Below are 24,140 nucleotides of genomic sequence, written 5' to 3'. Positions count from 1 at the left end.
GCCGGAGAGGGTTTTTGGACCCCCATGAAACCCCCACCAGTGGTACCATACCCTTCAAATTAATTTTGGCAAGAGCAAAGTTCCCACATATAACAAATAATCCTGTTTAGAATAAATATGATCATTAATTGTGGTGCTACGGCCACCCAAAAAGTGAAAAATCACACATGCCGTCAACATTTTTTAGGACTTTGGTGACTCACCTCTCACCCAAACAGTAAGGAATGTTGATTCTGCCTCCAGAATTATTGTGTAGTACAGGCTACAATGAACTACCACACCAGTTTCCAGCCTTCTACCACTATTAGAACAGACGTTATGGGCTTCCTAAAATGGCAAAGGATGAAATGTGAAATTCCAATGTGTCAATTAGGGCCGTGGCACCCGAAATTCAAATGGACGTCACGGGCAAACCGTTTGAGATATTGACCTGAAACTTCAGATTTCCTCATTTGGTAACATAAGGCATATTGTCACCGCTTTTCAGCAAAATCTGAGAGTTGCCATGTACATGATACCCCGATATTGGCTGTTTTCACATGGAATGACCCTGCTGCTCCCCTTGTCTCTTTGTAGGCTGTGAAGCTGACCAGCTCCCGCACCCAGCTGCCCTATGAGTATTACTCCCTCCCTTTCTGCCGGCCAGAAAAGGTGGTCTACAAAGGAGAAAATCTCGGTAAGCCGATCTCTCCATAAGCTCTTGGACGTTTGCATGTGCTAGATTGTGTGTCTGGGTTGTCTCTTGCAGTGACGGTTTGATTGCCTGTAATATAGCAAACATTTCTAGTGGAGTAGATGATGGGTCACTCACTCAGAACCTAGTGAAAACACAGCGTTGTGGCTGGGTGAAATTTTTTCATTTTTTTCTAAAACAGATAGTAACTTCCGATCCTTGATTATGATCAGCTGAATCATGTTCATCAATCCATCACAAACATACACTTTGACCACATTTCGTCGTGCCAACAACGCCCCTTGGAGGAAGGAGGCAGAGACTGTATTACCCCATTTAACCTGCATAGCTGTTCTAAAATCACTGGAACCTACTGCCTCTCTGGGCTTATTGCTTAAATTTCATGTATGTTGAGACAATACTTTACCCTGGGCAGGTGACACTGTAACCATATTGGGCCAAGACCATATAGTCCAGGCAAAGTAAGGTCTGACCCAAAACTAATTGCAACAGAATTTATTTTCACATTTCTATATTTCAATTTGTGATCTAAACACCATAGTAAAAGTGAATGAAAAACCAGCTGATGGAAATATGTTAAAATGAGGGTTGTTTTTATACATTATCCTTCCGCAAATACTGACTAAACTGTAATTAGAATGTTGTAGAATAAGCATTCAAAAGAATATCAGACAGATGGGGTCATTAACATTAACATTAAAAGTGAAACTCCGGTTCAACCCAATCAAATACAAATTACAAAATACTATTTTGCATTTGAAATATGCAATACATGTATGTATGTACATAAATGATCCCTGGGTCTAGACACCACTTATTTTGAGATCATGTTTGGTTCAGGAGATATGATGCAAAATATAGGTTTAATTCAGTTATAGTGGAACTTTTGGTATTTGATATGTGAAGGTTTCATGAACTGAATACAACAAAAATCATTTCTGTTGCAAATAGTTTTGGGTTGGGTGATTTTACTTCTCACAGATTGCCTACAACCCCAAAACAGAAAAAGTTGGGACGTTGTGTAAAATGTAAATAAAAACAGAATGTGATAATATACAAGTCTCGTAAACCCATATTTAGCAGCAAAAAGGACATAGACAACATATCAAATGTTGAAAATGAAAATTTGGACTATTTCATGGAAAATATATGTTAATTTTGAATTTGGTGCCAGCGACATGTTTCAAAAAAAGTTGGGATGGGAGCAGGGTAGGAATTTCACGGCGGCCACATCGGCCATGGCCGTCGTAGCCCCTTGGGTTGGCCGTGAGGCCCCTTTGAAAATCAGAGGTTTACAGGCCACGGTGGCCTTGGTGCCCCCTTCTTTCAATATTCTGCTTTGCGTCCTACTAATAGCGATTTTTATCTAGCCTGTGGCCTGTCAAAATTATCTTAGCATTCACAGCGCAAATTAATTTCGTCTTTTACGCAGTGGAGAAAGTGACAGCGCAAAAAAGAAAGTGCGTTCAAATTCACCCATTCTCAGTTGAACTACTCGCGAAGTAGCCTATTCATCACACAGACATCACAGGTATCACATGAAAGAGCTTTTTCTCAGCTTTTAAACTATGTTAGCCGATAATTGCTGTGTTGAACAGCGAGAAAAGTAAATAATATAATTATATATAAATATAACATTTAATCATACATTCTACTGAAGGTTTTGCGTCCCATGATCTTCCTACCCATTCATCTCGGTGGAATACTTTACGATTACGAACCCTTCTTTTAACACATGACAAACCATATATCAGAATAAACAGGAGACCTTACCGAACACAAAGGTGTAAAGCAGTCCCCTGTACAGTTAGCCGTTCCAGAGTAATCCAGTTTTGAATTTGCAGTAAAGTTCGACATACATGGATGTCTCCAAATTTGGGCTTTAAGTTTTACAATGTGTTTAAATTGTTCCACATGATTTCATAACGGGCCAAATACAAAATAAATGTTACAAATATCGCCTACATGTAGATATTGGTAAATCAGAGGACAGCTGAGTTTGTGAAAGTAGCCTTAATGATCACAAAATGCTAAGCATGCATCTAGGCTATTTGAGTTTCTTAAAGCTGAGCTGTGCTTAAATTGTTCAATACATGGTTTCATAACAGGCCAAATATAAAATAAATGTTATATATAGCCTAGATATCTGTAAATATTAGATGATCAGATGATTTACAGTGCTATGTAATGTCATGTTTCATGTTTTTGTAATGTTTCATACAGTGATGCAGGTCTACTGCAGTGAATAGGCTAAATACAACTTTGATCATTTTTATAGCCTACTACTGTATAGTTAACTTTGGCCTTGGTGCCCTGACATGTGGCCTTTGTGCCCCCCACCAAATATGCCCAACTGAAGGCCAAGTGGCCTTGCCCCCAGAATGGTGAAATTCCAAGCCTGGATGGGAGCATGTTTACCACTGTGCTGCTTTACCTCTTTATTTAACATAGTTCTGTAAATGTTTGTCAACTGAGGAGACCATTTGCTACAGCTTTGAGAATGAAATGTTGTCCCATTACTCCCCGATATAGGATTTCAGTTGCTCAACTGTGTCATGTTTTTCATTCCATTATGCACCTAATTTGACAAATATGGACTGCAGACAGTCCATCTTAGCACCTGGACTCTTCCTCTATGGAGAAATACTATTTAAATATGTGTAGAATTAATTTTGGCATTGTTTACCTGAAGTATTCAAGGTAGTCCCTGGAAAAGACATTGTCTGGATGGCAGTATATGTTGCTCAAAACCTGTATACAGTACATCATTCAGAATTGATTGTGCTTTGCCAAATGTGCAAGATGCCCATACTGTAGGCACTAATGCTCCTCCACACAGTCATAGATGTTGGGTTTGGAACCGAGCACTAAAACAGGTTGGATAGGTTGGATACTTGGATAGGCCCTCTCCTCTTTAGCCCAGATGAGTCCATGATTTCCAAAAAGAATGGCAAACTTGATTGGTCTAACCACAGGACCTTTTTCCACGTAAACTCTGTCCATTTTAAACAAGCTCTGGCCCAGATAAGAGGGTGGTATTTTCTGTATCATGTCTCAATACAATTTTAGCTGTTACAATTTTGGCTGCAGTTTTTGAATTGAGTATCAAACTGTGCACATAGACAATGGTTATCAGAGGTTTTCCTGAGCCCATACAATGACAGGTCTGGAAACAGGTCTGGTGTTGATGCAGTGCCATGTGAGGTCCAAAAGACCATGGCCATCCAATGTGTTTTTCAGCTCTATCCCTTGTTTGCAAAGATTTCTCTGGATTCTCTGAATGTTTTAATGATATTATGTCCTGTAGATAATTAACTCTCCAAATACGTCACAATTTCATCTTAAGAAGCATTAAAATGACATTGTTTCATCATTTGTGCGCACAAGTTTACGCAGAGTGATGAATACCCCTACATCTTTTCTAACCCTACCTCTCTGGCATGCTCTTTTTCATACCCAATCGTGTTGCCACTTACCCTAGTTGTGAAACATTCTTCCTTTTGTTTTGTTTTCTTTATCATTACACAACTTTTCCAGCATTTTGTTACCCCGTCCTAACTTTTTTTGAAACATGTTGCTGGTATCAAAGTCGAAATTAACACATATTTTCCATGAACTAGTCAAATTTGGCATTTTCAACATTTGATATGTTGTCTGTGTCCTTTTTGCAATTAAATATGAGTTTAAGAGATTTGCAGATTATTACATTCTGTTTTTATTCACATTTTACACAATGTCCCAATTTTTTCTGTTTTGGGGTTGTAGATTAAATAGAGAAATCAAAATGCAGTGTTCCAGTGTTTGAAATGTTGTGTCTGTAAAGACCCTCTATTTGTCATTTATCTCATTTCACATAGAGGAAAGCGTTTCAGGGCAATGACTCATCTGTTTAGTATTACTCTGTCTGTTGTTCATGAATGTGTAATTAATATTAAAGTATACTATTAGTCCTCACTTCATCTTCAACTCTACCGTAATTTCCAAACTATTAGCCGTGGGGCGGCTTATACATTGATTTTGCAGAATTTCTTCAGCTATGAGGTTAATACACGGGGCCAGTTAATATGGTATTAATATGGTTTTGTTTCTTTTAACTTGCATGCATACAACACTGTCCTGCGGCTTATACACAATGCGGCTAATACACAGGAAAACTGTTGCTACAATGTTGTTCTGTCTTATCTATAGAGATAATAACATAATGTTATTATCATAATGTTATTATCACTGTACATAATGTTATTATCACTGTACATAAAGAAAAACAAAACGGTCTAACACTTAGGTTTGATAGGCAGTGTTTTATTTCAATCCAGAATCACTATTAGGAGTTAGGACAGCATTTTCTTTCCATAATGGGGGTGGGTGGTGGTGATGATAGTACTGGAGCCATGCAAAGTACAAGTGCAGTTAAGACCAAAGATTCTAGAACAGAGCTCCGCTCTAGAATCTTTGGTTAAGACTATCTCAAACTGTCTTGACATGAGTCTCTCTGCTCCTGCTGAACAGGGGAGGTCCTGCGTGGAGACCGCATCGTGAACACGCCCTACTCGGTGCTCATGAACCATGACCGCAAGTGTGAGCTGGTATGTGGCAAGCCAGACCTGCCGTCGAAGATGACTGTGGAGGAGAGCAAGCTGGTGGCCGAGCGGATTCAGGAGGAGTACTACGTCCACCTGTGAGTGTCCTGTCAGAGCCCCAACCAGAGCTTGTGCACACAGACTCAATATGCATTTGGATTAGGGTTGGGCACCGAAACACGGTTCTAATATGGCACCGGTGCCGACGCAAACGGTAGTAACTGCATCGAATAACAATGTGGATTTCAGTGCCTCATTTCGGTGCTTAATAAATAGCGTTTTTTTTAATTTTTTTTATACGAGGCATCACTGCATGTCATGCGCCATCTCTAACGTCTTGCTCTGATAGCAACACATCCATATACAGTACAGTTAGCTAACATAAACACTGTATAAACCAGAGGGGTGCACCACATAGGCGAGTGGACAGTGTTTGACAGCTTGCATGAGCCCAAGTAGCTTACTTTAAAGCGATATCGCGAGCTCCTGTCAAAATCTAGCAGTGGGCCTAACTACACACAAGCAAAAGGCTATGAAACAACATCAACAGTAGCTTATATGTTACAAAATATCCTTGCTAATGCGCTAACTGGCATTTATTTGAAATGTTATCAGCAAAGTTGTAAGGTGAAAACTGTATTTTACGGTGTGTTCTAAACAACATAATGGCATGATATTAATCTTTCATGTGCATGAGGCCCATATAGCATCACAATGAATTTGAAGATCATGTTAAAAGTTAGCTGGCAAAAACATAAATATATGTAGGTTACATACCTGATGTCAATGAGCTCTCAAAGAGGCTACGAAACCATCTCCGTACATTATCGCTAATTAAACTCAGCTGACTGGTGTTAGTGCATAGCCATAGTTGCTGTTAAAATGGCTAGCGCTGGGAATCTAAACACTTCAACACCGACATGTAGCCTAACATGTTCAACACTATTGCGTGTTATGGGTTAAGACATTACATTTCTTGAAGCATCTGGGAACACACTGAATTAACTTAAAAAAGTAGAGTCCCTGTTAGATTAGCTTGCTTGCAAATGCCGTTGTCCATGACCTGGCAGTTCTATGGCAAGCGGTTTTAACATACCTTATGGCAAACCGCCTACACTGGATAAACTAGAAAGCGGAGCTTTAGCCTACCATTGTGTGTGCATGCATGGCAAGCTGTTTTAACATTTAAATGTATTATTCGTAGGAGCAATGAGATATTGATAGTAGATTTAATATAACAGTTAAAAAAAAAATATGAATGAAATATGTATGAAATATCTGAATGTAAAATCTATTTGGTATTGTTTTTAGTATAAAGACACTAACCTAGTTCTCTACTGTAAGATGATTTTGACTCCAGGGATTGAATTATTTTATGCTCTTGATTGGTTAATTGACCCTTTGCTTTGTCACATCAGGATTGCAGATAACCTGCCGGTAGCCACCCGTCTGGAGTACTACCCTAACCGAGAGGCAGGGGGAGAGGAGGAGAAGAAAGACCTGGTGAAAGATGTTCAGTTTGAGCATGGCTACAGACTGGGATTCACAGAGAATAACAAGGTAGTGCATTCTCTCATGTGTACAGTGGCTGTGATGTGGTCACATCCAGTCCAACTAAACTGTCATTGCTGAACAGATTTATTTTTGTATTTTTTTTTTCATTGCTATTGTCACCGTTTGTTGATTGATGACTAAGCACACTGCACTACTTGAAATCCTTCCATTGTTTGACTAGCTGCTAGCTCTGTTGATCAGTAACTTCATGTGACCTGTTCCTCTGTTTGTTCTGTTTCCTCACCCATTCCGCAGTTCTACTTGCACAACCACCTCTCCTTCATCCTGTACTACCACAGAGAGAAGGTGGAGGGAGAGGAGGAGGACAACTTCAGAGTAGTGCGCTTTGAGGTGGTCCCTCAGAGTGTTAGGACAGATGGTGAGCTCTTTTACTCATGGGTCATTCCACGTCAATTCAACCAGGGCCCACGCACTTAGGGCTCAAAAAATTCTGAAAAAATTACCAGGTGTACCTATGTTACCCAGGAGACACACTGTAAAATTACTCTTATGTAAGATCAATACTTTCCAAGATACAGCCAGTTTTACAGGGGGAGGGGGGTGTCGATTTTGTTCGGGCTCTTTTTTTTGTCAAAGTTCACAAGCCCACAGCGCAAGAACTAAACCATGTAGGAGGCTCCCCCCCCCCCCCCTGTAAAACTGCCTGTATCTTGGAAAGTATTGATCTTACATAAGAGTCATTTTACAGTGTGTCTCCTGGGTAACATAGGTACACCTGGTAATTTTTTCAGAATTTTTTGAGACCTAAGTGCGTGGGCCCTGGTTGAACTGACGTGGAATGACCCTCATGTACTTTCAGTTATACTTCATTATTACATATTATTTCATTATGACAATAATCTTGTAGTTGTCATTTTATGTTATCTATCTATTACATACATTGTATTAAACAATTGCACATTACATATATTAAACAATTACATATTACATTGTAATACATGTTCTATTTCTTCTTGATTAGTTTTCTGCTGCATTATTACCCTTACAATTCCTTTCCCTCTCTCAGACCTGAAGGCAGATGACAAGGGAACATGTGTCCTTCCTGAAGCCAGTGGCTCGGTCCCTCAGGAGATTGACCCAGCCAAGGAGAACAGCATCCTGTTCACCTACTCCGTGCACTGGGAGGTACGGTGCAGTGCAACACCGTGTGGCGTGGCACAGTGTGACACTATTGCACTCTTCCCACAGCACACTCATTCCCCTCGTTCTGCCCACATCCTCTTGTCAAGCCGCTTAGAGCACAAAGACAGGGTGGAACATACCTCTATATCCTGCGGCACTCCCAGAACAGGGTTGGGCAGGGTTAAGGCAGACAGGTAGACCGGTAGAGTCAAGTTGTAACAAAGGTAGGCCCTAGGATACATGTCACTGCTAAGTTAAATTCTTAACAAACTAGAACATATTTTTTAAGTCTGTTTCAACTTTCATGGAGTAAACATGTACAGTATGACTCCTTTCTGGCCAAATTTCACAGCTTTCAAGTCTTAACGTCTTTGTGTAAATCGAGTTTGAACGGAGAGAATAGAAAAGTGTTAAGATTGTGCCAGTTCTCCCCTACTCTCACATCTAAACAAATGTAACGTTGGAACATTGCGCTCCCCAACACACATGCGAAAGGTCTGGTTTGCTTCATCTTTTGTTGATAAGTTTTGTTTCGAAAACCTTGAATCCATGTCAAGATGGTTCCTCACATTACACGTCACAACATTAAACACTATGTGCACACATGTGCAGGCCAATGTTTCATGGATTTTTTTTGTATTTTATTTTTCTATTTTTTGAGATGATGATGGTGACGAGCTCAGACCCGCGGTAGGCGTCACGTGAAGGCGCTATTGCAGTAATGCTGTTACCGTCCCAGCCCTAAGCCTTGTAATGAAATGGGCTTACCCCGCTAATTTATTGCATGTGGTCTAGCATCACTTCGCTTGCCAGCTGACCCAACACAGTTTATTGATGATAATCATAGACTGTCGTCTATCAAAAATTCTCAAATTTTTACTGTCCACTTTTATAGTCCACTTAAAGGCACACTATGCAGGTTTTTAGCTTAATTTACCTTCATTTACCTTCATTTACCAGCTTCAGAGTCATTGGAATGGTTATATGACTTTTTTCGGGTGAATGGTGGCCGTCTTGCTTCCCCCTAGCGCCTGTGAGCGGAAAAACCACCCTTGCAACTGTGGGCCGGCAGGCCGACGGCCTCAGTGTCAGGAAGTATAACGAGTGTAACGAATTGCTTTACTGCATTCAAATACACATACACGCCAGGCACCGGCTAGAAAAAGGTAGCGATGTAGTTTCTTAGACATTCGTCATGACAGAGCATGTGAAAAATAAGCAAAAACCGAAAAAAAATAGTAAGGAAATTGCCAATACTGCATAGTTTACCTTTAAAGATATATCCATGTATCAAGTCCACTATTATTTCAGTCATCAACGGATGCGAGACCTGATAAATTACTAATGTTACAGCTAATAGATTAGATTACTTTGGCCAGAATGCTATTCTCTAGCTAGACTTTTAAGCGCAGCTTAAAGCTTTTTTTTGAAGCTTTTTAAAAGCCCAAATGCCAGCAGACATAACATAAAGTTTTTGACAGTGAATGCAAATTCATTGACACAATCATAGGTATAGCGGTGCCCAAACAAAGGGACGGGTAGCGTCCCACTGGTAGTAAACTTTACAGGCATATATCTCCACTGCTGACTTAAAGAGAAACATACAATCAGAACACATTGAATGCCCTCATCTCTGTAATGTGTTGATCAATATTCTTGATATAGGCACCATTTGAAAGCTTGTCTTTCTTGAAAACACAATAATGTAATTTTGAATTTTTTAATTTGGTTACTTGCACCTCTCAGTTCTAGCTACAGAGATTCTAAGTATATATACTCTTTTGATCCCGTGAGGGAAATTTGGTCTCTGCATTTATCCCAATCCGTGAATTAGTGAAACACATTCAGCACACAGTGAACACAGTGAGGTGAAGCACACACTAATCCCGGCGCAGTGAGCTGCCTGCTACAACAGTGGCGCTCGGGGAGCAGTGAGGGGTTGTGTGCCTTGCTCAAGGGCACTTCAGCCGTTCCTACTGGTCGGGGTTCGAACCAGCAACCCTCTGGTTACAAGTCCGAAGCGCTAACCAGTAGGCCACGGCTGCCCAATTCTGTCAATTGCCATAATAGATAACTCCGAGAAACCAATAGGCAGGGCATTCCAAAAGCAGAGAGATAAATAATGAGAATTTGTATCACCTCATCTTGCCTCTGTCTGATCTTCTTCCCACGCAGGAGAGCGAGGTGAAATGGGCTTCCCGCTGGGACACCTACCTCACCATGAGCGACGTGCAGATCCACTGGTTCTCCATAGTCAACTCTGTGGTGGTGGTCTTCTTCCTGTCAGGTGGGTGGGCTAGGGCAACAGCAGAGATCTCTCCTGCTGTTAGCTTCTACAACAGAAGAGACATTTTCAAGGCCACAAATTCCCTTCAGGGTTTACGTTCGCCGGCTACAGCCGAAAATTGGATGGTTTCACGTGTTGTATAATATAAATGGACAGAATGTCCGTAGGAAAATATGGTAAATTAATGAATTAATTGAAAACATATTAAATAGGCTTATTTTGCATATATTGTGTTACCACAACATTTTATTTCAACTTTGGACAACAAGCAGCAAAGTACTTTCATTCATTCACTTATACTGATCCTGTCTGCTTTACATTTAACCCCCAGGCATCCTGAGCATGATCATCATCAGGACCCTGAGGAAGGACATCGCAAACTACAACAGGGAGGATGACATTGTAAGCTACTCCTCTATCTGTGATCTGCAGCTCAGTTCAACAAATCAGGCTGCTACTGTTATAACAATAGCAACCTGCATTTTATAATGTTATAGCGCTTTATTAAGGCACCAAAAGCACTTAAGCCTGTGCTGTCACTCATCACTACCACTTTTAATGAGGAACGGTGAAAAGGTTGTTTAAAATATTCTGTGTATTTTATACACTCGTGTACATTTTTGTTTTTATGTTAAAGGAGAATTCCGGTGTGATATTGACCTAAAGTGTGTTGAAACATGATACCGAGTGTGAACGTATGTCTCATAGCCCATCTCGGCTTGTCCCCTGCACTCCAAAATCTGGCGCTAGTTAGCCGATGCTACCAACAGCTTTTTCAATGGTGGTGCTTCGGCATCGGGCTAACCATGCAAATAAATCACTGTTTTACACCATTTACGACAACATTAAAACGAGACATTGAGAACTTTGAAACAGCACTGGTAGTTTACTAACAAGACGATTTATACAGACAGTATCTTCACGAAATTTAGCGTTTGCAGCCATCTTGAATTTAGTCACGATAAATCGAGCGACGAGTAAGAATGAACAGGTATGATAAGGGATCAGATTCCAAAAATAATTCCGTGGAAATGCATGGATTCCAGTTGCTGCTACTGGAAGAAACTGGAATCCATGCATTTCCACAGAATTTTTTTTGGAATCTGATCCCTTATCATATCTGTTCATTCTTACTCTTCGCTCGACTTATCGTGACTAAATTCAAGATGGCTGCAAACGCTGAACTTCGTGAAGATACTGTCTGTATAAATCGTCTTGTAAGTAAACTACCAATGCTTTTTCAAAGTTCTCAATGTCTCGTTTTAAATGTCAGGGCCCTCGGAAGTCTACCAATGAAGTGTGGAGATACATTGAGCCTCGTAAATGGTGTAAAACAGTGATTTATTTGCATGGCTAGCCCGATGCCAAAGCACCACCATTGAAAAAGCTGTTGGTAGCATCGGCTAACTAGCGCCAGATTTTGGAGTGCAGGGGACAAGCCGAGATGGCCTATGAGACATACGTTCACACTCGGTATCATGTTTCAACACACTTTAGGTCAATATCACACCGGAATTCTCCTTTAACAAGTAAAATAATAGCGCTGAAATAAAGCAACAAAAGACAGATATCACAGTCATTATATTGTTCGGAGAAAGTCTATTTTATTTCTTCCCTCTTTTATATTCAATTGTGTTTCTCTTTCTTTCTTTCTCTCTCCTTTTCTCATTCTTTCCTTCTTTCTTTCTCTCTCTCTCTGCTTTGTCCTCCACTATCTCACAGGAGGACACCATGGAGGAGTCAGGCTGGAAGAATGTCCATGGCGATGTGTTCCGCCCACCTCAGTATCCCATGATCCTCAGCTCTCTGCTGGGGTCTGGCATCCAGCTTTTCTGCATGATCCTTATTGTGATCTGTGAGTTCTACTACTCTTTTAACCCTACTCTTTTTCACATGTACAAAGCACATGAAGGAAAAAAAAGCTATGTAGTGTCCATTTGATATTATAGAAACTAGATGTACCGCAGAGCGGTACAAAATATGACCGCCGCCCAGTCCAGCACATTTTTTCCACAAAAATAAATCACGCTGAAAGGCCTATATGATTCTAACTGTCTTATGCATTATCCACACTCAATTCTCACTGGTATCTGCTAGACAACAAGTACCAAAACATGATTAGTTCATAGATTTCACATGTAAAATTCATTTTATACAACCCCACCCCCATCTTGCCTGTTCATAATTCTGAGAAATTCTTGAATTGTGTGCATGTGTGCGTGCACACGTTTATGTTTATGTGTGTGGGTGTGTGTGTGTGTGCGTGCTTGTGTGTTTGCCTGCGTATGTGTGTTTGTCCATGTGCATGCATGCATACCTATGTCTACTGTGTAAGTATGTGTCATACGTATGATTATTGTGAATGTGTGTGCGTGTGTATCTGTTTATGCACATGTGTGCACATGGAATGGGTTAACATGACCCCTGGAGGCAAACATACCGAAAAAATTAGTCATCCTAGGCCCTACGGTTCTCAAAATATTCACAGAAAACTGTGTCTGCCCTACCCTCCTTTCGGGGGGTCCAGTACAGCGGGGGGGCTACAGATCAAAACAAAAAAACGATGGTTCCATGCTATCCATGTGGGGTTACATGCCCACCAAGTTTCGTGTACCCCGGTCTTTCAGTGTCCCGGGAATCCTTGTTGGTGTACGGTCACTAAATGTACACATAAATTATTTTATTGTAAGGCCCCCCATGAACGAAAGTCCACAAAACTTGGCATGCATTCGGAGGGTGTCATAATGATCCTACACTTTCAATTTCGTGCAGTTTTGACCATGTCAGCCAGAGATATTGTGATGAAAACACCTAATTTTTTGCTTTTTAATTTTTAACTAGGTGGCGCTATACATGAAATAAGTGGTAATGGGATGGGTTGACATGCCCCCTTAAGACCAACATACAAAAAAAAGGTGGACCTCCTAGGCCCTACGGTTCTCGAGATATTCACAGAAAACTGTCTCCGGCCACCTACAGGCCAGTTGGTGTATAGTAACATAAATTAATTTATTGTGTGGCCCCCCATGAACGGAATTCCACGAAACTTGGCGTGCATTCAGAGGGTGTCAGAATGATCCTACACTTCCAATTTCGTGCAGTTTTGACTATGTTAGGTCACAGATACCTGCCATTACAACACCTCATTTTTACTTTTTTGTGTTTAACTAGGTGGCGCTATACATGAAATGAGTGGTTATGGAATGGGTTGACATGGCCCCTTGAGATCAACATACAAAAAAAAATGGTCCTCCTAAACCTTATGGTTCTCGAGATATTCACAGAAAACTGTGTCTGCCCTACCCTCCTTTTGGGGGGTGCAGTCCAGCGGGGGGGGGGCTACAGATCAACACGAAAAACGATGGTTCCATGCTATCCATATGGGGTTACATGCCCACCAAGTTTCTATATGACAATTAAAGGTGCAGTCCGGGATTCTAATCATGTACAGTTTTTGTCAAATTCAGCAAATTGCTCATCGTGCTCTTGCCATTCTCTAATCAGCTCAAAACTCTAGTGTTGTGCACAGTCCTGGCTCTATACATGGGAAACAAACATCCCAGCTTGGACCAAGATGTAATTCATTCTAGCAAATCAGCATGTTGCTTTAAGAGTTTGGAAGGAGCGGTGAACACCATGAGCTCTCTGGGATTCTGTTCTCTACCTTTTGTAGCATTTAACCTGTAGAATGTGTGTTAAAGGAAAAGTTTCAGTATTGCTCTGTAACCCTGCAATTCCCTTGAGCCAATATTTTGCACAGATTTGTAGTGGAATGCCACACAACCAGTTTTGCTAATCTCTTACGCAAACTGTAACCTGTAACCTATCTTTATAGATGTCTCGGTTTACAGGGTAACAGGGTTTTTCATTCATTTATGGGAAAATGTCTGCTGAATTATCTCTTATTATGGCAATATGATGATGTAGAATGTCTCTCAGATATACTATTAATAGGGATATTTGTATTTGCAAAGATCCCCCTTTGAGTCCTTGAAATAGGCAGCTATAAAGTAGTACATCAGCAAGGAGCACAGTAGATGGTGCAGATATTTCATATATTTTCATGCCTGCTGGATCCCATTCCATCCACTTTTCTGCAGTCCATCATGCCCACTATTTTACAGGCAGACACTTGTCAAAGGTTCTTTACGGAACAACCTGCTAGACCCTAAGCAGTCTGGTTTCAAGAACAGTCATTCTACCAAAACTACTCTTCTCTGTGACTGAAGCTTTGAAAGTAATTAAGCCTCTGCTCAGTCATCAGGTTTACATTGTGCTTGATGTATCTGCAGCCTTTTTTGACTTATCTGCAGACACAGTGAAATAAAACATTCTCCCCTCTACGCTATCTAAGCTAGGGATTTCAGGGAAAGCTCTTAATTGGTTTGCATCCTGCCTCAAAGGATGGTCTCACGACTTCACCACAGGTGTACCTCAGGGATCAGTACTGGGGGCCCCTTTTGTTCTCCATTTACACTATTTATCTACTATCCCACGTAATTGCCTATCACTGTTTTGTGGATGATACTCAATTTTACCTGCCTTTCCCAACTGATGAGACTACTCTTTCTGGTTGGATTTCTGCATGTCTTAGGGATATTTGTGTTTGCATTGTAAGTTGCTTTGGACAAAAGTGTCTGCTAAAAAACAAACATATTTCCTTGATTTGTTTGTTTTTATAGTTGTGGCCATGCTGGGAATGCTGTCTCCCTCCAGCCGAGGCGCTTTGATGACCACAGCCTGTTTCCTCTTTATGTTCATGGGGTAAGCAGCTCACACGCACCCAGCTCACATGCACCCAACTCACACGCACACACCACAATATACATAGGCCGCAGGACTAGTCATGTGCATGGGTATTAATTTAAATCTTGTGTCTGATCGATTTTGTTTTTGTGTATTCTGTTTTTTAGTGTACTTCTGTATGTATCCTCCGGACGTCTCTGTAACTTGTGTTATCATTGCTAATCTCTTGAATGATTTGTTAAAGGATTTGATTGGCTGTGTCTTGTGCAGGTTGTTTGGTGGATACTTTGCTGGCAGACTTTACCGCACACTGAAGGGCCACCGGTGGAGGAAGGGAGCATTCTGTGTGAGTCTTTCTGAATGTCCCCTTCTGGTTCTCTTACACAAACTTCCTCCAGAACTACTCCACTTCTCAATATAGGGTGACTACAATTAGAGGAGTGAAAGGTTAATGTTTGGAGGGATCCTGTACCATATTACCCTCAAAATGCAATGTATTATAAAGTGTATGTGCTCTGTAGTAGTGATGACTCAGATTATTTTATACATTTTGGCCTTTCTGCCACACAAAATTATAATATTTATTTATATGGAATTATTTTAATATTCGAAGGAGGAAAACTATTTGTTTTTAGAAATACCCAACTGTGTGTGGACATGAGTGAGGTTAAAAATATGTTCTGGATCTGATTTATTTATGTCTAAAGTTAGAGAGAGAGATAAGGGATAATGTATGTAGGACTTATTTTCCGATAATGACCGTCCTTCTATACATTGTCCCGCTTATTACACGGCTTCTTTCCAAAAATAAACTCCACATGATATGACTCTACATTTATTTGTTACCGTTATTTAATGTTATGAGCAGGCATATGGGAAATCCACAATTCTAGATTGCATGCTCTAAATACACTATAACTCGCTGGGTTGACTCTTATGGCTACATTTGAGTGATGTAGACTGTTGTTGTTTCTACTCTACGCAGACGGCCACTCTCTACCCTGGTGTGGTTTTCAGTATCTGCTTTGTGCTAAATTGCTTTATCTGGGGAGAGCACTCTTCAGGAGCGGTGAGTATGCTTTGTATGTCCACTATGTGTGATTGCTTTTTTCATTTTTTTTCTTGCTTGTTCTTTATGTATGTGTTTTTTTATGTTGTTTTTTTGTTGTCAGTGTACAGATGTATGTTTTCCGCATGTACCTGTCTCGTACCCATCTGATTTTGTTTCCATGGGCATATTTTCATGGCTGCTGGTGAACTCCCACAGGTGCCCTTCACAACCATGCTGGCTCTGCTATGCATGTGGTTCGGCATCTCCATGCCGCTTGTCTACCTGGGCTACTACTTCGGCTTCCGCAAGCAGCCCTATGATAACCCGGTGCGCACCAATCAGATCCCGCGACAGGTGCCCGAGCAGCGCTGGTACATGAACAAGTTTGTAGGGTAAGTGTCTTGCCTGTACAAATTCAACTTTGTTTGTGTCAATGACTGTATATAAGTATATAGATATTATATTATTAGAAATATATAGATATACATATGTAGTCATTGATTTGTGTAGAGTAACATGGAAGTTGTTCCCTCTTTCTTTCTGAGATGGTACTTTGTCAGTGTGATGTACAACCCCAAAACAGAAAAAGTTGGGACATTTTGTAAAATGCAAATAAAAACAGAATGTGATATTATACAAGTCTCGTAAACCAATATTTATCAGCAAAAAGGACAGACAATATATCAAATGTTGAAAATGAAAATGTGGACTATTTCATGGAAAATATATGTTAAATTTGAATTTGATGCCAGCAACATGTTTCAAAAAAAGTTGGGACAGGAGCATGTTTACCACTGTGCTGCTTCAACTCTTCAATGAACAAAATATTGTAAATGTTTAGGAACTGAGGAGACCAGTTACTAGAGTTTTGAGAGTGAAATGTTGTCCCATTACTCCCCGTCGTCCGGATATATGATTTCAGTTGCTCAACAGCATGGGGTATTCTTAGTCATTCCATTATGCACCTAATTTGACAAATCTGGACTGCAGACAGGCCATTTCAGCACCTGGACTCTTCCTCTGTGGAGAAATACTATTTAAATATGTGCAGAATTTTTTTTGCCATTGTTTTCCTGAAATATTCAAGGTCTTCCCTGGAAAATACATTGCCTGGATGGGAGTATATGTTGCTCAAAACCTGTATACATCATTCAGAATTGATTGTGCTTTGCCAAATGTGCAAGATGACCATGCTGTAGGCACTAATGCTCCTCCACACCATCATAGATGTTGGGTTTTGAACTGAACACTAAAACAAGTTGAATATGTTGGATACTTGAATAGGCCCTCTCCTCTTTAGCCCAGATGAGTCCATGATTTTTTTTAAAGAATGGCAAATTTTGATTGGTATAAACACAGGACCTTTTTCCATGTTACCTCAGTCCATTTTAGGCCCAGATAAGATGGTGGTATTTTCTGTATCATGTATCAATACAATGTTGGCTGTTTTGACTGTTACAATCTTGGCTGCAGTTTTTGAATTGAGTATCATATTGTGCACATAGACACTATTTATCAGAGGTTTTCCTGAGCCCCAACAATGACAGGTCTGGAAACGGGTCTGGTGTTGATGCAGTGCCATCTGAGGTCCAAAAGACCATGGCCATCCAATTTGTTTTTCAGCTCTTTCCCTTGTTTGCTAAGATTTCTCTGGATTCTCTGAATGTTTTAATAATATTATGTCCTGTAGATGATGAACTCCCCAAATACTTCACAATTGCATCTTAAGAAACATTAAAAATACATTGTTTCATCATTTGTGCACACAGGTTTACACAGAGTGAAGAATAGCCCTACATCTTTACTTCTAAGGGACCCTGCCTCTCTGGGATGCTCTTTTTCATATCCAATCGTGTTGCCAGTTACCTTGATTAGTTGTGAAATATTCCTCCTTTTGTTTTCTTTATCATTACACAACTTTTCTAGCATTTTGTTAGCCCCGTCCCAACTTTTTTTTAAAACATGTTGCTGGTATCAAATTCGAAATTAACATAAATTTTCCATGAAATGGTCAAATTTGTCATTTTCAACAGTTGATATGTTGTCTGTGTCCTTTTTGCAACGAAATATGAGTTTAAGAAAGTTGCAGATTATTACATTCTGTTTTTATTCACATTTTACACAACATCCCAACTTTTTCTGTTTTGGGCTTGTATAAGTGCAACATGGAATAGAGTAATGGCTAATTTGATGTTTTGAATTTGAACAATTAACTAGGTAGAAACAATTACAGGTAGCTGAATAAGTTGATTACAGCTTTAACAGCATCTCATGGTATTCAGTCTGTCAGGCTCAGTTGAGTGAAAGCTTCTAATGGGCACAGCCATCTGAAGACATGATGACTAAGTGTCATGTGCTGAGAAAGCTGGCGACTTTTTTGTATCTTTTGTCCTACTGACTAAACATGTTTTGAGGTATGTGCAGCCTTAAACATGTTTTGATGTATGTGCAGCCTTAAACATGTTTTGATGTATGTATAGCCTTAAACCAATCACTGAGCTTGCTAATCAAAGTCAGGGCTGGCTAACCAGTTCAGCATGAAGAGCCGGAAGAACACCACACCACTCAAGAGCCGCACAACAAAAAAGATGCTCGCACTACAACAGCATCAGTGATTTATAGGCATACGCCTAATGATACATAGGGTTACAGTTTAAATAGCTCTTCTCCTTTTCATTTAAAGCGAGACACTTGCTCTGCTTATGTTTCTTTTTGGGCTAGATTCCTTTCCATCACATGACTAAAATTATTTTAATTTAAGCATTGGTAGCCTAATTATTGGCAGTATAATGGCAGTATAATTAATTCCCTAAATAATGAAATGCATTTTGATTTACTAGAAATACATTTCAAAAATGGAAAAAAAAAAAAAAAAATCCAAGGAGATGTTGGCAGTGGGAACATCAGTTGAGTTTCTAAGTTTGTGACATAATAGGGTGGACAAAGTACAGTTGTAACTCCGCATTCCAGTGAGATAGGAGTTGTTTTGAAATCCTATGTGTAAAGATAATAATAATTAATTTTAACTAAAGTATTTTTCAGCCTATTTTATTTTGTTAACTCATTGAGTGCCACCTTCCCATGCGTTGAGTGCCAAAAACGTAATATTACGTTTTTAGCTTTTTCTTTTAAATTACGATATGACTATCGAAAACGCACAATCTGGACATTTTATCTGGACATTTTATCATAACTCGGTTGGCGCTTTGGGTTGAATCAGTGACGCATGCACGTCATCTCAAAACCAGGCCATTTTCGTGGGTCTATCACTAGGTGGCAGTCTCGCCAGGTCTCGCTGATCACTTCCCGGAAAGTTTACAGGCAACACTTCATATTTCATGAAAGACGTTATATCTCCATTTCTAGAAAAAAAAACAGCGATTTTGATGAAAACTAGCCACTGTTTAGCTTGGGATTTCTCAGGAACAGAGGCGTGTAAAAATACACGGTTTGCACCCACTGAGAGCTTAAAGTGTCAACTTTTAAACGAGCCATTGTATGTGTTCCTATAACACAGAATATGATGTGGCTGTACAAAAATCATCAACAATGGTCTATATTGCTGGCACTCTAGGACAAAGCTTCCGAAAACAGCTTGGCATTCAATGAGTTAAAGGTACACTATGCAAGATTTTCCATGACCTTATTTTTATTTTTATTTGATGGTAAACAAACTTAATAATAATAATAATAATAATAATAATAATAATAAAAATAGGGAATAATAGTAATAGGGGAATTGTTCACCTAGCATAGCCAAACAGCACAGCCATTGGGAGTCGCTAACGAGAGAACCAGCCATGCAACTTCAAGAATAGTGGCCTGAAGACATCATACTGACATCTTCTGCCCTACAAAGGCAAAAGGCAGTAACTGCATTTTTAGTCGACAAATATTAAAGACTTCCTTTATCATGTGGATAAATATCTCTACTCAATTTGACTGTTTGTTCGAAAAAAAAGAGGGTTGTATTCACTGTAACTCCCCAAACCATAAAAGCAACAATGGCAGAAAGCCGCAACTGCAGTTACCGTTCTTTGGCTTTGATCTTCAATGCACAACTTCAGTTACCGTACTCTGCCTTTGCCAGCAAATATTGATTATATGTCAGTTACTGCCTTTTGCCTTTGCACGACTCCTTATTTTTAGTACATAATACAAAGACAGAGTACAGTATCTGACAAATAAGGGTCAAAGGTCAACTTTTTTTATATCAAGTCAAGTCGGCTTTTATTGTCAATTTCTTTACATGCACTGGTCATACAAAGAATTGAAATTTCGTTTCTTACTTTCCCATGCAGACATAGACATGCTTTAAATACAGACATAGACATACTATAGACATAGCCATAGACAATAAACATTAAATTAAAGTGCAAGACTGAAATATAGAACATGTATGTATCAAAATAGAAATATAGGACATATATATAAAAAAAATAGAGGTAGTTGTGTTGTATATTTATATAGTCTTAACAGTTACATGAAGTTTAAACTTGTGCTTGTGTGACCTGTATATTTACATTGATATGCAGTATGCAGTGATTTCAAGTATATCAGGCTTGATGTGAAGCAGCAACACGTTAGGCTGCGCAGTCACAGTGCAGTTCCACAGGGCGGTGTTGGGGGGGGTTAGGGTAGACAGGATCCTAGTTTCCTAGGTTCCTGGCTGGCTGGTGGGTGGGGGGGGCTGTCAGTGATGGGAGAGTGGGTAGAGTGTTCAGCATCCTGATTGCTTGGTGGATGAAGCTACTTGCCAGTCTGGTGGTGCGGGAGCGGAGGCTCCTGTACCGCTTTCCAGAGGGCAGGAGGCTGAACAGTTCGTGTGCAGGGTGGGTTGTATCCTTGAAAATCATTAGTGCTTTGCGGGTGAGGCGGGTGGTGTAAATGTCCTGCAGGGAGGGGAGTGGTGCTCCAATGATCCTCTTAGCTGTGTTAACAGTGCGCTGGAGGGTCTTCCTGTTCTGATCTGTGCAGCTTCCGCCCCACACTGTGATGCTGCTGGAGACGATGCTCTCGATGGTCCCTCTGTAGAATGTAGTCATGACAGGAGGCGTGGCACTTGCCTTCTTCAATTTGCGCAAGAAGTAGAGGCGCTGCTGGGCTTTCTTCGCCAGTGATGCTGTGTTGGTGGTCCAGGAGAGGTCGTCGCTGATGTGCACCCCCAGAAATTTTGTGCTGCTCACTCTCTCCACAGCATCTCTGTCGATGGACAGTGGTGGCAGTTGTTTGTGGCCTCTCTGAAAGTTGACAACACTCTCCTTGGTCTTGCTGACATTTAGCAGGAGGTTGTTGTCTTTGCACCATTTAGCCAGCAGGTCTACTTCTTCTCTGTAGTGTGTATATACACACATTTCTTCATCAGGGCAACAAGTCATCAGATTTTCATTGCTTTACCTATAATATATTTGTGTAGACAAAACAAAAAACTTTGAAGTATTTTTTTTTTTTTTTTAACTCCGTCAGTTACTGCCTTATGCCTTTGTAGGACAGTATAGCTCTTTGGAGATAGTTTTTCATTGTGTACAGGGGGAACACGCCACGAGAAGTAGGCTATTTACAATGGCAGACTAAAATCTAAATATATCGCAACTCGAGGGGGAACTCTACAGAACCTGCATAGTATACATTTAACCTGTATGCAGTGGTAAATCTGATAATTGGAGTGGATCATTTGCACTCATCATTAGTACTTAGGAGTAATAGGAACAATAACATTGTGCACTTTAACCACCACTGAGAAAAGTGCTACAGTGCAGGCACTAAGTCTTTCTTTCAAATCCTACTTTAATACGTATTTAAGGAGAAGTTCGGTGTGATATTGACCTAAAGTGTGTTGAAACATGATACCGAGTGTGAACTTCTGTCTCATAGCTCATCTTGGCTTGTCCCCTGCACTCCGAAATCTGGCGCTAGTTAGCCAATGCTACCAACAGGTTTTTAATGGGAGTGTCTCGGGCATCGGTCTAGCCATGCAAATAAATCACTGTTTTACACCATTTACGAGGCTCAAAGTAGCTCCACACTTCATTGGTAGACTTCCGAGGGCCTTGACATTTAAAACAAGACATTGAGAACTTTGAAAAAGCACTGGTAGTTTATTTACAAGACGGTTTATACAGACAGTTCAGGAAGTTTACCGTTCGCCTTCTTGAATTTAGTCACGATAAGTCGAGGGACGAGTACGAATGAACAGGGGATCAGATTCCAAAAATAATTCTGTGGAAATGCATGGATTCAAGTTGCTTCCAGTAGCAGCAACTGGAATTCATGCATATCCACGGAATTATTTTAGGTCAATATCACACCGAACGTCTCCTTTAACCAGTAAGATAATCTTGAGCTGCTGGTGATTGAGAAGGCCTGCTACAGACCATATATATTTATGTTTTGGGTACTGTGATCATGCGTGTTCGTTACCCTGTAGGATCCTGATGGCCGGAATCCTACCGTTTGGGGCCATGTTCATCGAGCTGTTCTTCATCTTCAGTGTAAGTCAGCCACCGCACCTCACTCCACCTTTTCTGAAGTTTTCTGGATGGAGGATGGAACTACTTTTGTGTACTTGGTTATTGCATTAGAACAATATGTGCAAATTCGGGCTGCAGCTAACAAGTCAATTAATCTGTTGATTCTTTTAATTGATTTATCAATCAGTTGGTTGATTGATAAAATGACAGAAAATGTCAAAAATTAAATCCCCCACATCCCTTGTTTTGACTACATCCCAAAGATATCTGTTAGAATTACACAAACTGGTTACCCAACTACCAAAATAGTTGGTGATTTTTAATTGAGTACTTGACAACTAATCAATTAATCAATTAATTGTTGCAGTTTTATAGCAAATATATGCACAATGACTGTTGATATTAGGGATGTCCCGATCCAGCTTTTTGCACTTCCGATCCGATACCGATATTGTAGCTTTTAGCATCGACCGATACCGGCCGATCCAAGCATGTATTAAAGATTAAAGATATTTACTTATTTTGTTGTTATACTCATGTTGAAAAGGGTTTTACTCTTAAGAACAACTAGCCAACTTAATTAGGTTAGTTTGAATAATTCACAATGGTTGGTAATGAGAAGCTGACCTGTTTATTCTTAACAGGGTTAAATAAACACAAAATAATAAATAGTCAATTAACCACACAAACTGAGGGCCTGTCCACACGGAGACGCTTTTTAGGTTAAACGCAGTGGTTTTGCTTCGTCTTGGCCGAGCGTCCAAACGAATCCTGTAAACGCACTGCCCGAAACCGCACTTTTCTGAAACCTGGTCCCAGAGTGGAAAAATCTGAAACCGTAGCCCGTTTGAATTCGTTTAGACAGCGAAACCGCACATCCTGCTTGCGTATCGATGATGTCATCGCCACACCTCAGCTGCCCTGGACTTGCACTTATAGTATTGCCTAAGAATATACTAGTACTATACTAATACATGACATTACCTACGATTACACTCCGTAAGATAAATATCACAACTGGTGCTGCGCAGCGCCGATAGCTTATGACTTGGTGGACTGAACACTGTTTTTCCTGGTGTTTTTTTTATGCATTCTAGCTACTGTCAGTGACGTGAGAGAACTTAAGTTATTAGGAAAGTGCGGTGTAAGTTTAGGCTACATTAATTTGTGCGTAGTGCCAGTGTCATTCGTTTATTTTACATGTCTTACAACATATATACATGCATTCACAGTCGAGTGAAATCAGACATAAGCATACAAAGACGCTTAGAACTCACGTTAAGCCGATGGTAGCACACTGAATGCGAATGCACGATTTGATGCAGGCAAAAGTATTGACTGTTACTAACGAAGGTTTTATAGCAATATTATAAATGTGGCGACAGAATAGCCTAGAACTTGGGTAAGCCTTGCGTTTAGTAGCCTAATTGCGGTGATAGCCAAAACTAATGTGAATCACAGACTATCCTACAACCAAAGAAAGTAAAGGTGATTAGTAGGCCTACCTGCGTTAGCCAAATAAAGGACGGGACTGCACCCTTCAAAAACCGTAAAATAAAGTTTATTAGTTTTACAGTTGACAGTTCACCATCAGTCCACACAAACAATTCTGGTT

General features: G+C 40.2%; 1 protein-coding gene across 2 annotated transcripts in view; it reads left to right on the top strand.

Annotated features, from left to right (window-relative positions):
• tm9sf4 (transmembrane 9 superfamily protein member 4) overlaps positions 1 to 24,140 on the top strand; it is a 34,545-nt gene that overhangs the window by 3,238 nt on the left and 7,167 nt on the right. For both annotated transcript variants that reach the window (XM_042098698.1, XM_042098699.1), the window contains exons 3-15: positions 577 to 676; positions 5,204 to 5,372; positions 6,693 to 6,834; positions 7,084 to 7,207; positions 7,856 to 7,974; positions 10,147 to 10,258; positions 10,590 to 10,660; positions 11,981 to 12,113; positions 14,941 to 15,022; positions 15,275 to 15,350; positions 15,990 to 16,073; positions 16,272 to 16,447; positions 22,483 to 22,546. In XM_042098698.1, the coding sequence (XP_041954632.1) occupies positions 577 to 676; positions 5,204 to 5,372; positions 6,693 to 6,834; positions 7,084 to 7,207; positions 7,856 to 7,974; positions 10,147 to 10,258; positions 10,590 to 10,660; positions 11,981 to 12,113; positions 14,941 to 15,022; positions 15,275 to 15,350; positions 15,990 to 16,073; positions 16,272 to 16,447; positions 22,483 to 22,546 (1,452 nt within the window). The remainder of the gene's footprint in view (positions 1 to 576; positions 677 to 5,203; positions 5,373 to 6,692; positions 6,835 to 7,083; positions 7,208 to 7,855; positions 7,975 to 10,146; positions 10,259 to 10,589; positions 10,661 to 11,980; positions 12,114 to 14,940; positions 15,023 to 15,274; positions 15,351 to 15,989; positions 16,074 to 16,271; positions 16,448 to 22,482; positions 22,547 to 24,140) is intronic.

The sequence above is a fragment of the Alosa sapidissima genome, chromosome 7 (genome assembly GCF_018492685.1).
Source record: "Alosa sapidissima isolate fAloSap1 chromosome 7, fAloSap1.pri, whole genome shotgun sequence".
In the NCBI taxonomy this organism is placed as follows: domain Eukaryota; kingdom Metazoa; phylum Chordata; class Actinopteri; order Clupeiformes; family Clupeidae; genus Alosa; species Alosa sapidissima.
Note: the sequence above shows the minus strand (reverse complement) of the source record. Positions and strands in the feature narration are given on the sequence as shown.